At 40.4% G+C, this 13,959-nt stretch overlaps 1 protein-coding gene across 3 annotated transcripts in view; it reads right to left on the bottom strand.

Moving 5' to 3' along the window:
* Positions 1–13,959, bottom strand: part of Musk (muscle associated receptor tyrosine kinase) — an 88,965-nt gene that overhangs the window by 5,010 nt on the left and 69,996 nt on the right. For 2 of the 3 annotated variants that reach the window (XM_036179976.1, XM_036179975.1), the window contains 5 exons: positions 13,201–13,376; positions 12,515–12,538; positions 2,940–3,138; positions 2,312–2,503; positions 706–854 (listed from right to left, as the gene is read on the bottom strand). In XM_036179976.1, the coding sequence (XP_036035869.1) occupies positions 706–854; positions 2,312–2,503; positions 2,940–3,138; positions 12,515–12,538; positions 13,201–13,376 (740 nt within the window). Of the gene's footprint in view, positions 1–705; positions 855–2,311; positions 2,504–2,939; positions 3,139–12,514; positions 12,539–13,165; positions 13,377–13,959 lie in introns of those variants that run through there. The other variant, XM_036179978.1, reaches the window with a different exon arrangement.

The raw sequence follows: 13,959 nt of genomic DNA, 5'->3' as shown, positions 1-13,959 counted from the left end.
AATGCCATTCTCTTACCTCGGCCAAGTCTGTACAGAAATGTCACCTGCACACTGAAGTCTTCAAAGATAGTAGCTCACATACCAAAAAGTCTCCCTTTACTTGGAGTTTTAAAACAAATCAGAAGCATATAAGCCACATTTTCACATATTCACTTCTGCTATCACCCAAAAAGAATGTAAGCTCCAGAAGGCCAGATAATGTTAAAAGGTTTATTTATTTCTAAATAATTATATCAACTATTCAGTGAATACTTGTTAAATTTATGAATCTGTGATGAAATGGGGACACAACAATGAACAAAATATGATTTAATCATGATGCTCTAGTTTAAGGAAAAAATAAAATGGACAAATGAGCTATACATACTTTTAGGCCTTAGTAAATTCTGTGATGGTGAATTAGTGTCAAGGGAATTTATCTCATGTGGAGACACTTGAAAACTTTCTAACCAGAGAAGAGGCAGCAGGGATGAGACCGTCGGAAGTGATGGGGTTAAAGGGCATCTGTGAGGCACAGCGTCCTCAGAGCTGTGGTAGAGGGTACGTTGTCAGGAACGAGGGGAGAGGCTAAACTAAGGAGGAAGAGAGAGACTCGTCCCACTGATCAGTGAGAAAGACAACAGACTAGCTAAGTGAAATACAAAAGAAGGAAAGCTCAGAGGCCTCTTTGCCGAGGAACGGTTTTCCTTAGTCACATTTTCATACCTAAGAGCTTCACGATGTTGGGGTTGTCAAACTCTGCCATGAGGGCTGCCTCCCTCTGAAAGTCTGCTTGCATATCTGCTGAGGCCTCCTCCTTAAGCATCTTCACGGCCACCATAGTGAAAGGTTCGTAAGGCAGTAAGCCAGGAGCCCTGAGAGATAAACCAAAGGCGGGGATGTTTATAGCGTGATTATATTTACTCTCATTTACAGAGCCCACCCCCCATGCTTATGCAGCCTTTTCTGGAACCACAGACCGAAGGAAGATTACAGTAAGTCAGGCTTAAACTTCGTTACGCCAATTAGGAAATTCACTAGTTGTTTTCAACATAGATTATTTAAATGATTTATGTGACATATAAAATTTAACATACATGTTAAATGTATTATTTAACAACTAGAGGACACACACACATACACACACACACACACACAGAGAGAGACAGAGAGAGACAGAGAGAGACAGAGAGAGAGAGAGAGAGAGAGAGAGAGAGAGAGAGAGAGAGACTTAACATGTCCTTTGTAATCCCCTGCTGATCAACCTGAATCTAAATTCCGTGAGGGTGGAATCTACAGTTGATTGTTTTTATGTCCCCCATACAGCCTAGAGTTGCTTCTTGTCAATCTCACAGTAAGTTTGTGGGACTTTTCATTTTAAATGCAACCTCAATATCAAAGCTACTTTAAATGGAAGCAGAGCTACACCTGCTTAAGGACAAGACAGACAACTGGTGACTAAATCCAATTCCACATCCTGCTGCCCAGCTGTGGAGCTGTGTCCACACAGAGTGGGTATTTTATTCCATTTCACACCAAGTCAAGAAATGAGCTAGGACTGCCTGTAATATGCACTCCTTTCCTGAACTCGCTGATTCTTGAATATTTACATTTTCCCTTTCTGTTTTGTTACTCCCTGAATGTCTATTTAACGTCTACAGATTCTGAGTTCTTAAACACTAATTCAAAGGGAACTTTAAATGAAGCAGAGAATGACAACAGAAAGAAGAAAAGGAAGGAAATAGGGATTATTACCAAAGCAATGTAAGAAATTGTGGCTAAAATGTATAGAAAACAATTTTCTAGAAAGCAAATATGGTTGAATTACTAGCAACTTCTTGTAAACTGCTGATTGATTTTAAATTTATATAAATATAATATATATAAATATATATTAAATTTTCTATAAATTACAAATTTAAATGCAGCAATCTACATTCTTTCTAGGTATACTATTTTCTAGTAAAGAATGGGAGGGATATTAAGAGTTACAGTAAAGCATGTGGGGGTAGAGAGATGGCTCAGAACACTGACTGCTTTGAGGACCCACACAGTGGCTCACACCCATCTGTAACTCCAGTTCCAGGGGATTCAATGTCCTTCTCTGGTCTCTGAGGGCACTGCACCCACATGATGCACATACATACATGCAGGCAAAACACCAACCTATGTATATTAAAAAATTTAAAAATCTTCAAACATAGCATTCAATTCAAACAAATGATATAAAGAATTAAATAACTTGATAACAGCTTTAGACAGAGTAGATCAGTCTAATGATCTTGTAATTTTTCAACAGAGATTTCTCCCTTCCCCTCATGGTTAATTTTACCTTGCCTGAAAGACCCTTCCAAACGCTCCCTCTCCGATGTCTCTGACATACTCAATGTTATTCCTGGGGTACTCCAGGCTGAGCAACTTGGGGTTCAGAAGGAGTGGCATCCTCTGGTACATGGGGTTGGGATGGAGTCTGTCCAGTAGGAGCTCAGAAGGTAGTGTGGTGAGGGTCACCGCTGCTGACTCTCTGCAGGTAAGAGAAGCGAAATCAAGAATGGCCTTTGACTTAGGTCCTTCATGACAGTCAGAAATACATAGAGTATATAATACTAAGTTAGCTAAGGACTCTTGGGTTTGAGAACAATCATGTATGTGGCTTGGTCTCCAGTCAAGAGGCACATTTTGTCACCATCCATATCAGCAGCAGCAGTGGGAGAAGGCAGGATACAGGAATAGCCATTTCCACCCAAATGATTAAGTTCCTCCTTTTGTAAAAACTGACTTTGGTACATGTGACCTTTTGAAAGCACAAGGTAGGGCTGTCTAATTTTAAAGCCAGGGCATGGATGTTAGTAAGGCAAGGGTGGTGTGTCAGAAATTCCTCTTCTACCCCCCAATTCCAGAATTGAGTGTGTGGGTTACAAGGCATGACTTTATGTGATGGGCTTCAACTCGAATCTGACCTTTTCTTATTTTTCCATTCTTTCCTTCTTCGGCAGCAGTAAAGAGTAGCAATGGTAAGAAGAGCAAAGAGGGCAAAGCTGGACATTATGGAGATGATGACAGTCATGGAGTATGCAGGAGAGACGGCGAAGGACGAGGTGGAGGAAGGCAGATTTGGAATGTCCACACTTGGCTTGGAGGACGTTATTGGTGGGAATGCTGCAAGGCAACAATTGTTCATTTTGCTTATTTTGGAAACTTTTGGAATCAATTTTTGATGCACTCACTACCACAGCGTTAAGAATATGCTGGTGTATCAGGATCTCCTTGGTTATCTGTCTATAAAGTCCAGTATTAAGAATCCAATAAGGTTCATTTGCAAGGAAGAAGACACTCAGTGGAGAAATAGGCTTTTCTGAAAGAAATACAAATCCCAGGCTTAGGTTCCTTATGTCCTATCTGTGACTGACAGCACTCAGAATATGCACTAAATTATGCACTAAAAATATTTTCACATAATGAGACGAAGGTGAGAACATCTGAGCTGAGCTTGTGTCTGTGTGTGTGTGTGTGTGTGTGTGTGTGTGTGTGTGTGTGTGTGTGTAGTGGATTTACAAATAATAAAAAGTAATGGGAAAAGATGGAAAATGAAACCATTGGGACATAAAGGAGCAGAAGTCAATTCATCTAAAACTTGAACTCTTGTCAAACTCCCATGTAAAAAAGCCAGTGGGATCAAAAAACAAGTCCAATCTGCATTTGTGCTGGAAACCAGCAGATGCTGCACCTGTGTTGCTCTGCATGTAGCTTGCAAGTCCACGGTGGACATAGTTAAACAACCTTATTATGAAGACCTTGAAACCTTCTTCGTAGAGTGAGGAAGGACAAAAACAGAGACAAAAAAACGTGGAAACAGAATATTTTATACATAACCAAAAACAGTCTTGACAGCCAAGAATCAACTTTGTAGCCTAAAAAGAGAAGATCATTTCTTCAAGTTTCTGGGGAACAGGCTGGAGAATTGGCTCAGAAGTTAAGAGCACTGGCTGCTCTTCCAGAGGTACTGAATTTGATTCCCAACAACCACATGTATCCATAATGAGATCTGGTGCCCTCTCCTGGCCTGCAGGCATACATGCAGATAGAACACTATAGATAATAAATAAATAAATAAATTCTTAACAAACAAACATCTGGGGAAGACTGACTGATGTTAGGCCACAAAGACAAACCTCAATAAATTTCAAAAGCATAAATTATAGAGTTCTGTTCTCTCACCCAAAATGCATATAGCAAGAGATTACATAAAATCCAACAGGACTACTAAGAAAAAGAATGATCAGTAACTTTTTTTGGTTTAAAAGTTAGAAGTGGCCATAGTTATAGGTCAGAAAACAAAAGTCTTAATGGCATGTATGAAATTTGGCTAAAATTGTGTTCATTGATAAACTCATGGTTTCATCTTCTCCTGTTACACTCGAGGAAGCGGTGAATGGAATGTAAGACTTTAGACGAGCAACAGTAACTCTTGAGAACAAAGGGAAACGGGGCACAGCGATACCCGTATGCAAGCAGAAGTCACTCAGTGAGACTGCACATCCCACAATGACAGAGATGGGTAAAGTTTCCAGTTTTTTAAATATTTAGAACATGGTTGGACGAGTGGAATTTTAATTGGAAAAAGACAAGAAAGCCACAAATGTAGCAATTAAGAAGGGTTATCTTGACAGACTCAAAGATCAATAAAAACAAAATAGTACATAATTACGCAATCACATTTCAGAATCTTAGAGAAAAATACAGTAGTTACCAAATATGAATAAAAAATATACAGGAGTAGAACCATAAGTAACCAAGAAATTACTTAAAAAACAAACAAACAAAAAACCATTGTTTAATGACAAACATACTCTTTGAGACTTGGAAGAGGTAAAATTCTAGTTATCACAATATGTCCCATCTAGAGAACACAATTATAACCCATTAAGGAAGCTACAGTAAGGATGCAACCCAGAAATATTAGCATGAAAGGAAAAGCCACACGCCAATTATCTGACAGAGATTTAGAAGTGCCTAAGTGAGCATTTGCTGACTAATCCCAATACAGTAAGAGAATACAGGTTTCACAAGCAGGAAGATATTAACATAAAAATATCAAAAACACAAAAGAAAACTATATTTCAGCAGGAGCCAAAAACAACTGGAAAAGGGCATTTTTAAAGCGATGGTTATAAGAAGTGTCTGTGTCTGTCTTCTTAGTTTGAAGTGGGGACAGCTCACTACTGCTAGCTGAACAAAAGAAAACCCTTAATACAAGAGGTGCCCAGGGCCATTTGAAACACAGCATTTGTGAAAGTGTAGGTTATAAGCAGTGTTTATGTATGAGTTCTAGCCTAGGAGTAGGCATAGTGAACACTCCTACCTACCGGTGACTAAGCAAGTGGTTTTGGATTGTAGAGGTCAAGCTTGGTCACTGCTGTGACCCAGGAAGGCATATGGGATGGGAAAACATTCAATACAGCAGTATAAACATCTGCATGGGATTGGTGATAGTGTGCCTTATCAAGGCACAGCAGTGGTGGGCTTAGACTTCTAACACTGGCCCACAGTCACCCCAGCTTTTTCAATCTAAAGGAAGCCTTAAAAGAGTCAGCTAAACTCCTCATTCTAAATAAGGCAAGGAATCATTACTAAAAGATACAGATTAATGTCTATTTATGTGTGGATTTTACAGAGCTGTTCATATTATATATAATATGTGAGATAATATGATATAATTTGTAAAGTTGATATGACATAATCAGGAAATATATGGGTAATTTTTTTTCTCAAAATATATCAGAAAATTAGTTCAGTGGATAAAGCTGCCTTTGCTATACAAGAATGAGGAGGGGAGTTTGGATCTCTAGAACCCACATGAAATGTGGTGGCATGCACTTGCAACCCCAGTCCTGAGGAGGGGGCACAGACAGCTCGGTCCCAGAGCTCACTGACTGGTCCATCTAGCCAATGAATCTTAAATGGTCATAATAAACAAACAAACAAACCTGGAGCTAGGTATTGGGGTGAACTCTGAAAGATCAGAGAAGCAGAACAAACCACAGTCACCTCACCTCACCAATTCCTCAGCTGATCCTGTTTCCTCAGACTGGAAGCTTCTGTGTCCTCATCCGAATGGATCTCAGCTGAACTGCTGCTCAAAAGCCTTAAAGCTTAACCAACCAAAAGCTTCTAGTTTCTGGTCCTCACGCCTTATATACTTTTCTGTTTTCTACCATCACTCCCTGGGATTAAAGGTTCACTTTCTGGGATTAAAGGCATGAGTCACCATGCTTGGCTGTATCCTTGAACAGATGGATTTCTGCCTCTGGAATGCTAGGATTAAAGGTGTGTGCTACCATTGCCTATCCTCTATGTTTAATATTGTGGCTGTTCTGTCTCTGACCCCAGATAAGTTTATTAGGGTGCACAATATTTCGGGGAACACAATAACACCACACCTGGTTCAGTAAGAGTCTGTCTTAAAAAATAAGGTGGATAGTAATGAAGACACCAATGTCTAGTCTCCACATATGTGCACACAGGTTCATCTACCCACAAACACATGTGCACACACACACACACACACCCCATCCACTCTGATTTTAATGGTATGTGTTTTTTAAATCCATGATCATTCTATAAGATTTATTTTTTAATTGCAAGAATTTACATAGTTTGACCAGTAGTATTTCTGTATGGTTTTAAACATTTCTTCCTTTCTGGATAGTTCTATTATGATTCTTTGATTGTTGCTCAGAAGAACAAGTTGCTCTGGTTTTTCTCCCGAGCCATGTCAATCTCTTGTCTGGGACCAAATGACCCAATCAGATTTCCATTGCATTTCCTTTCTATCCTTAATTTTTCTTTAGCAAACTTTATATCTTTATCTTTTCCCTATGGTTGCCAAGTAGTCACTCATCCATACATTGATTACTATTAATGATTCTTAGGAAACAAGAGCATTGTGGCCTTACTTGCCAAGGAGGCACAAACCAATTGCTATGATTATTAGCAACAATGCAAGAGGACATTGTGGGAATAGTAACAAGTACTTGTGAACAGTTAGGGGCAGTGTCAGTTCAGGTCTAGGCAGGTCTTCTGGTGTAAAGTTAAGTTAGATATAAATAACAAAGAGGCAACACCAGTAGAAAGCTACTCTAGGGGCTGGAGAGATGGCTCAGCGGTTAACACTGACCTCTCTTCCAGAGGTCCTGAGTTCAATTCCCAGCAACCACAAGGTAGCTCTCCACCATCCGTAATGAGATCTGATGCCCCCTTCTGGCCTGCAGGGATACGTGCAGCTAGAACAAAGAAAAGAAAGAAAGCAAGCTACTCTAGTCTGAGCATTTGCCTCTTGAAACGCCGGATGTGACTTATGCCTTTCTAAGAGGGGTCCATCCGCCTTGTGGAGTTATGGTGAGAAGATAGTGATGTCTGAAGCTATGTCTACGGCAGCCATGTGTATGATTCTCATCTAACACCAAATATGCCTATGCCTTAAACCCGGACAGCCAACTTCCAGAACTCTGAGCAACAGACTTCCGTGGCTTACAAGCTGCTCCCTTTAGTGTGCTTTGTTATTGCATCCTGATAGGCCAAAACCAGTACTCCTGCTGGGGGGGGGGGGGGATGCCGAGAGTTGAGTGGAGTGATAGTGGGAAATAAGGTTGACAAAGAAGAAATACATGTGCCGGGTCAGAGCCAGGCTGTTGAACTCCTCCCAAAGTGCACCTGACAGTTTCGTTGTTGCAGATGGGAACTTCTACAGTTAATGCAGAGATCATCTTTAGGTCATAAGAAGGTCTCACGTGCCAAGGGGAGTTATTTGGCCTTTGCCCTGCAGCAAGTGGTGAAAAACCACAGGAGGGCTTTAAGTGTGCAGCAATTGGTCAGCTCTGTACATCAGAAAGATGTCTCAGCTGCACCCCTGACTTCCGTGACATCTCCCCATCAGGGCTGATCTCAAGCTCCTAACAGGAAGGTCCTCCTAAGTAAGGAGCTAGAGGGAGACGTCGGATACACACCATTGGGCAGGATTTCTACTATACATACTACCAATAAAGAGAAAATCTGAAAGCCTCTTCCCAGACAGGAAAAAAAAAATCACAAGAAAAATAGCCAAACACATTAAACCATGTGCTTCCCAAGCTAGAAGCTAGAAAATATGCAATTTCATCTACAAGACGATCAGAGAAATGTGATGTCACTCAGGATCTTCCTATCATGCTATTTCACCTCAGTTATTGTGGAAAAAGGAGACTATTGGATGGTATTCACCACCTCAAGAATTCACTCTCAAGACTTCCTTTGAGGAATATATAGAACATCACACTAAAGACCAACTGAGTCTGAAAGAGACTTCAAGATAAGAATAAAGACTAATAATAAAAAATACATAGTTTTTAACCTAGATAGATAATGATACCATGACTGGGAACTTCATCTAATTCTCTAAATAAGACTCAAGAGAGAGTCGTTCTACAAGGCAACACCTGATGCCAGGGAAGCAAAGAACAAGAGGAAAGGATTCGGAGGGTCTCACTAGAGACTCTAACGGTTCCATGGTGGGCAGAAGGTGGAATGTGAAGGAACAGCTAGGATCTGGCTTTCATAGAAAAGTGGAAACATAACTAGCCAAAAGTCAGTAAAAAATGAGTCCGAAGGACTGTCCTGCCACCCCCCCCTCCAGCTCTGGCACTACAAGTGTGTGCCATCCCGGTTCTCTTTTACTTGGGTGGCGGGCGTTGAACTTACATCATCATGCTTGCACAAGCACTCTACATTTGATCCACCTTCCCCCAAGCCCAAGAGAGAGATGGCTAGGCAATTAGCAAGCGTTGACTCAACATTAATGAAAGAACAAGCCTAATCACAGGAAATGGCCGCATTCTAAATCTCATCGGATCGTGTTCTGTCTACTGCATTCAGTTCTGAACGTTCCTCCATCTCTCACTGCCAGCGTAGGGTAGACATGAAGGTGAGGACTTTGGAACTGAGCTCACAAAAGGAAAGGCTGGAAACTGGGGATGTTTAATGGGAAGAGGAAGAAGCTACAAGGAGATAGGACATGTGTCTCCAAGTATTTTCAAAGTCTGTGCCACAGAGGGTGAGCTAGAGGGATGGAAAAAACACCAGTGATTAGAAGCTACAGAGGGCCAAGTCTAGTTCAACATGGCCGAAATGTTCTCCCAATTAATGGAGTGAATTAGAGTCAGGAAAGGGAGTGTCTGCAGAGACAATGCTGAAGGTACTCCCCCCATATGAGAATTTGTGTGAAAGAACCGTTAAAATCACTTCCAATTCAGTTTCTGTGAATTTCTAGCTTTCTCATCCCTCACAAGACAGGCCCAATCAGCATTTCAATAATTAAATGATTAAAATATTAGTGCATTACATAACTCTCCCTCCTCCCTCTCTCTCTCTCTCTCTCACTTCATTGGTGGCCAAAACAGTAGCTGACTAATATGGAAACTGAATTTTAAAAGCAAAGAATACATTTATCTAACTGCTGATAAGAGGATTGTCAAGTTGTCTGGATGATTTAGGAACATTTTGGCCAGCGGGAGGAGTTTCTCAAGAACAGTCACTCTTAACGGAACATGAAAAGTCGTCAGTGTCCCCTTTAGAACAACCAGGCTAACTTTTCATGCGAGGTCTTGGAAAATGAAAAAGAAGGTAGGAGAAGCATCAGCTGTACAATTAAGAAATTAGACTCTGGTGATGGAGCCAGAATCAGACAGACTGGGGCTTGAGTACTGGTTTAACCCCACACTACACTACATAGGTAGGGAGGTGGGAGGTGGGGGCGGTGCAAGTCAGTTGACCTGTTTCTCACATTGACTAGTATGGAGAATGGAGCGTGTTCATGGCACCTACTTTTATAGGACTGTTGAAGAATTTATGAGAGACTGTGTACCACCACACTAATCAGTTTGGCAGGATTGGGGCGCACAGCCATTCACTCTTCAGGTTCAGGAATGGTGAGAGACAAGTTGGAAGGGATGAGAGGATGGAAGAGATGTAGCTCTCCATTACCAGAGTAAGCCAGGATGCATTTATTTTCTCCAGAAGTTTGAAACAGAAGGCAGGCTCACTGCTGAGTGTGCCTGGAAGTGAAATCCCACAGAAGGGACAAACACTATGCTTAGTACACACTAATGTAAATATGGCAAAGTCATGGCGTGTTCACTTCACTTCAACAAAAGATGATATTAAAGTAAAACAAACCCAGAAACTGCTGAAACTCTAGTTTCCGTGTTTGAGCAAGTAAAAAATAATGCAAAGATGAGAAGGATTTTTAGAAAAATTTCAATTGCTCCTCAAAGTGAACTAGTAATGATATTTGGAATTTACTAAGAAGCCATAAAGCAAGGCCAGAAAAATGGCTCAGTGTGTAAGGGCATTTACCACCTAGACTGATGAACTGAGCTTGATTCCCAGGACCCAGTGGTAGAACTGACTTTCACAAGTTGTCCTCTCTGCACACACACACACACACACACACACACACACACACACACACACATGCATGCACGCACACCCACGCAAATTAAATAAATGTAATAAGATCTTTTTAAAAAGAAATCATAAAACAAGGAACATTTGAGGGCTTAATACATTTCCGTAGAACATGAGTTGGTATGTGTAATCAGGACACTTTCCTTGCTAGAATTGACCCTCTATACGACAGCAGAGAAGACTCCTTGCTTTTAACTCAGAGAGCACAGGCATGCCCCACGTATGTGCAGGGAAAAGAATCCTGTTACAAGAGTTGGAGCTAGCTTTCTCCAGTGTATCCAAGATCTCACGAAATTGTTTTCTAAAGACAAGGAAATTAGTATCTGTAGCCGGTTTGTGCTGCTCAGTATGTCAACTTACAGTGGTTTCTTTCTCCTTTGTGTGGGTCCCAGGGATCGAGCTGTCAGCATTGGCAGCAAGTACCTTTACCCTCTGAGCTGTCATGCTGGCCCTCCTGATGACCCTCTTAAAATGATTTCACTTGACATTGCAAGCACTATACTGACAAGGGGCTCCCCTAAAACAACAGCCACAATAAAAAACAACCAATCAAACAAAAACTAATCCTTGTTCCAGCCCACAGTCAGAAGACAGTATTCTACATTATAGAGAAGTTAAGAGAAAGGATTTTGAGGCTTTTTACCTCAAAGAAATGACAAATAGGTAGATGAGGAGACAGGCTTATCTGGATTTGAGTGTAAGGCAGGAAATGAAACCGTCACCCAATCCTCTCTAAATATGTCCAATTTTATGTGTCACGTTAAAAAAATTTAAGAGGAATCTCAAATCCTAGATTGCACTCCACACCAAATACACTAGAATGTATATGTAGGGAACCCAGGCAGCTACACTTTCTAAAGTTTTCCAGTTGATCTCAATGTGTAGAGTGGACGAAGAGTCACTCTGAGACAATATCTGCAATTCCAGAAGAATCAAAGCCAGAAAACTTGAGGCCAGCCTGATCTATTTAAAGAGACCATGTCTAAAAAACATTTTTTTTTTTTAAATCTAGGAGTTAGGATGCAGCTCAGATGCAAAATGCTTGTCTGGCATTGAGTTGGCCATAGATTTGTCCCCCATCATCATAAAACACCCCACTATATTTGAGTGCCTTTTCAGTAGGATAGAACTTTTCTAACTCTTCAGATAAAAACAATGGCACAAATTGGTCTTGAAGGCTTGATTTTTAAAGGACACAAAGTTGGGTGGGTATGAATGGAGGTGGATCTGATAAGAGTTGAGTAGAGGGTGAACATGATCAGAATATGTTGTAGAAAATTCTCAAAGAATTACTAATAAATAAACACAACAAGAAAATGAGATTCCAACGATATACTAAGAATTTTCTCTTTGTTACTAGTAGAGTGATAAACAAAATATTCTGAGAAGTAGGATTATAGATTATTTATTTCCTTTCCATTTTCCCCCTTGGTCCAAATGACAAGAGGTTCTATAATTAATATAGAATTTGTGTATAAAAATTTATGAACTATGTTGGGGATTTAGCTCAGTGGTAGAGTGCTTGCCTAGCAAGCGCAAGGCCCTGGGTTCAATCCTCAGCTCAAAAAAAAAAAAAAAAAAAAATGAACTAAATGAAGATTAAGAAAAAAGAAAGTAAAAAAAAGCCCAGCACATCTATTCTCAAAAAAAAAAAGACTCATTACAAATGAAGATCACAAAACAGCTCAACAAAGAAAAAAAAATAGCATTTGTTTCCATCCCAAACTAATTATATAACACAAAATTGTCACTGCAGAATTAAAAGTCTTAGTTTAAACTTGGCTGATTTTGCAAAGATATGATGCATAAAACAGGCCAGCATCTTGAGGAAGGAGATAGTATTTGTTCCATGCACTGAGTGTCACATTCTCCTCAGCTATAAGCTGAGGGAGGGGATGAGCCCCGCCACTGTGCGTGGATGCTGATGATGCTCAGTACATTCTGTCCTGGATACTGGGAATTGTAATGTAAATATACATGCACGAATCCACTTACGGACACAGAAGATTGCAGAGGCACAAACAGAATTACTTACTTGTTATGTTTTCTTTTTTATAATCTGAGGGGGAAAGGATAAAAATTGGTTTTAAGTAAGTGTTAAGTTATCTTCTAGACCCTTGAGCTACTGCTAAGAAATGCGACTTTCACTGCCAGCATTTAACTGAGTGACAGAAAAGCATTCGAATGTGAAGAGTGCATCTTCGAAATTAAACTAGCTGTTAGGGGAACATTGTCCTTACAAAAGAAATTCACAAAGCACCATGCAGTGGCTCGGGATTTTGTTTTGTGAGGTCAGCATTTTCAAACATGTGGCTTATTTTCTGCATGCTTAAAAATGTGCACTGCTGGCTAAGAAAGAGGATTATTTATTCCTTTACGCCATTCCGCTGACAAACCATGAGATGTTTCTCAGCCATTTTCCCATACAGTCCAGAAACTGTTACACTCATAGAATCCCCTATGAAATAAAGCAAGATCCAAGCAGCAGTTAATAGTGCTCTTTGATTTGTTTGAAAACATATGAAATGCATCTTTATGCTAACCTCTATAATCAGGGCAATATTAGGATTCTGCTATTACGCGTGTGGAGCTGGCAAAGCGAAAATCATTAGAAAGGCCTAGAAAGCCTAAAAATGTTAGGAGCTTTAAGTACACACCTTACTTTACTCAAAACAGTAAATTTTCCTTAACTTCCAAAGTCCAGAGGGAATTCTTTGTTACCTAAATATGGCAGTCTTGTGCAGGCCATGGGGTCCTGGTGCATGCTGGGAAGCTTGCTGCAGTCTGGCACCGGGAGGAGGTGCATCCCTGAGCTGTAGAGTCCTCGGTGGGTCTTTCCTTCCATTGCCAGCCATTCTTTTGCACAGAAAAGCTCCTTTACTGCCAAGCAGTATTCTCTGAAATGTTGAAAGGCGAGCAAGACTTGCTGAATCGTGACTAAGGAGAAATTTGCTATGAGGCTTAAATTTTGTATTCTTGAAGCATCATCACATCATAGTGTCATTGCTTACAAAAGTATTTTTGAAATGACTCTTCTTGACTTAAATAATGCAAGACATGATAGGATACGGTGTACTGTACTGTGAGAGGTAATACTATCTTGTTTAGTTGTTTGTTTGTTTTTAAATTTGGAATGAATTAGATAAGAGTCCGATATATCGTCTTTTGAAGCTCATATTAAAAATAAAGGTACAGAGGCTGGAGAGATAGCTCAGAGGTTAAGAGCACTTGCTACCATTGCAGAAGACCCAGGTTCAGTTCCCAGCAGCCATATGCTGGCTCAGTCATCTGTAACTGTAGTTTCAGGGGAGCCAATAGGCATGGTGCACACATAAAATGAAATCAACAAACCTTTAAAAATTAAAAACAAAGATACAGAGACAAGGTCGATGGTTTAAAGACCATACGAACTAAGGGGCATGGGCCATCACCTCCGGCCTAACAGGCAGGGCTTGGGAAAGGACACACTCTGAACTTCTG

The sequence above is a fragment of the Onychomys torridus genome, chromosome 2, assembly GCF_903995425.1.
Source record: "Onychomys torridus chromosome 2, mOncTor1.1, whole genome shotgun sequence".
Lineage (NCBI taxonomy): Eukaryota > Metazoa > Chordata > Mammalia > Rodentia > Cricetidae > Onychomys > Onychomys torridus.
The sequence above is the reverse complement of the archived record's forward strand: the minus strand, read 5'-3'. Positions and strand labels throughout refer to the sequence as shown.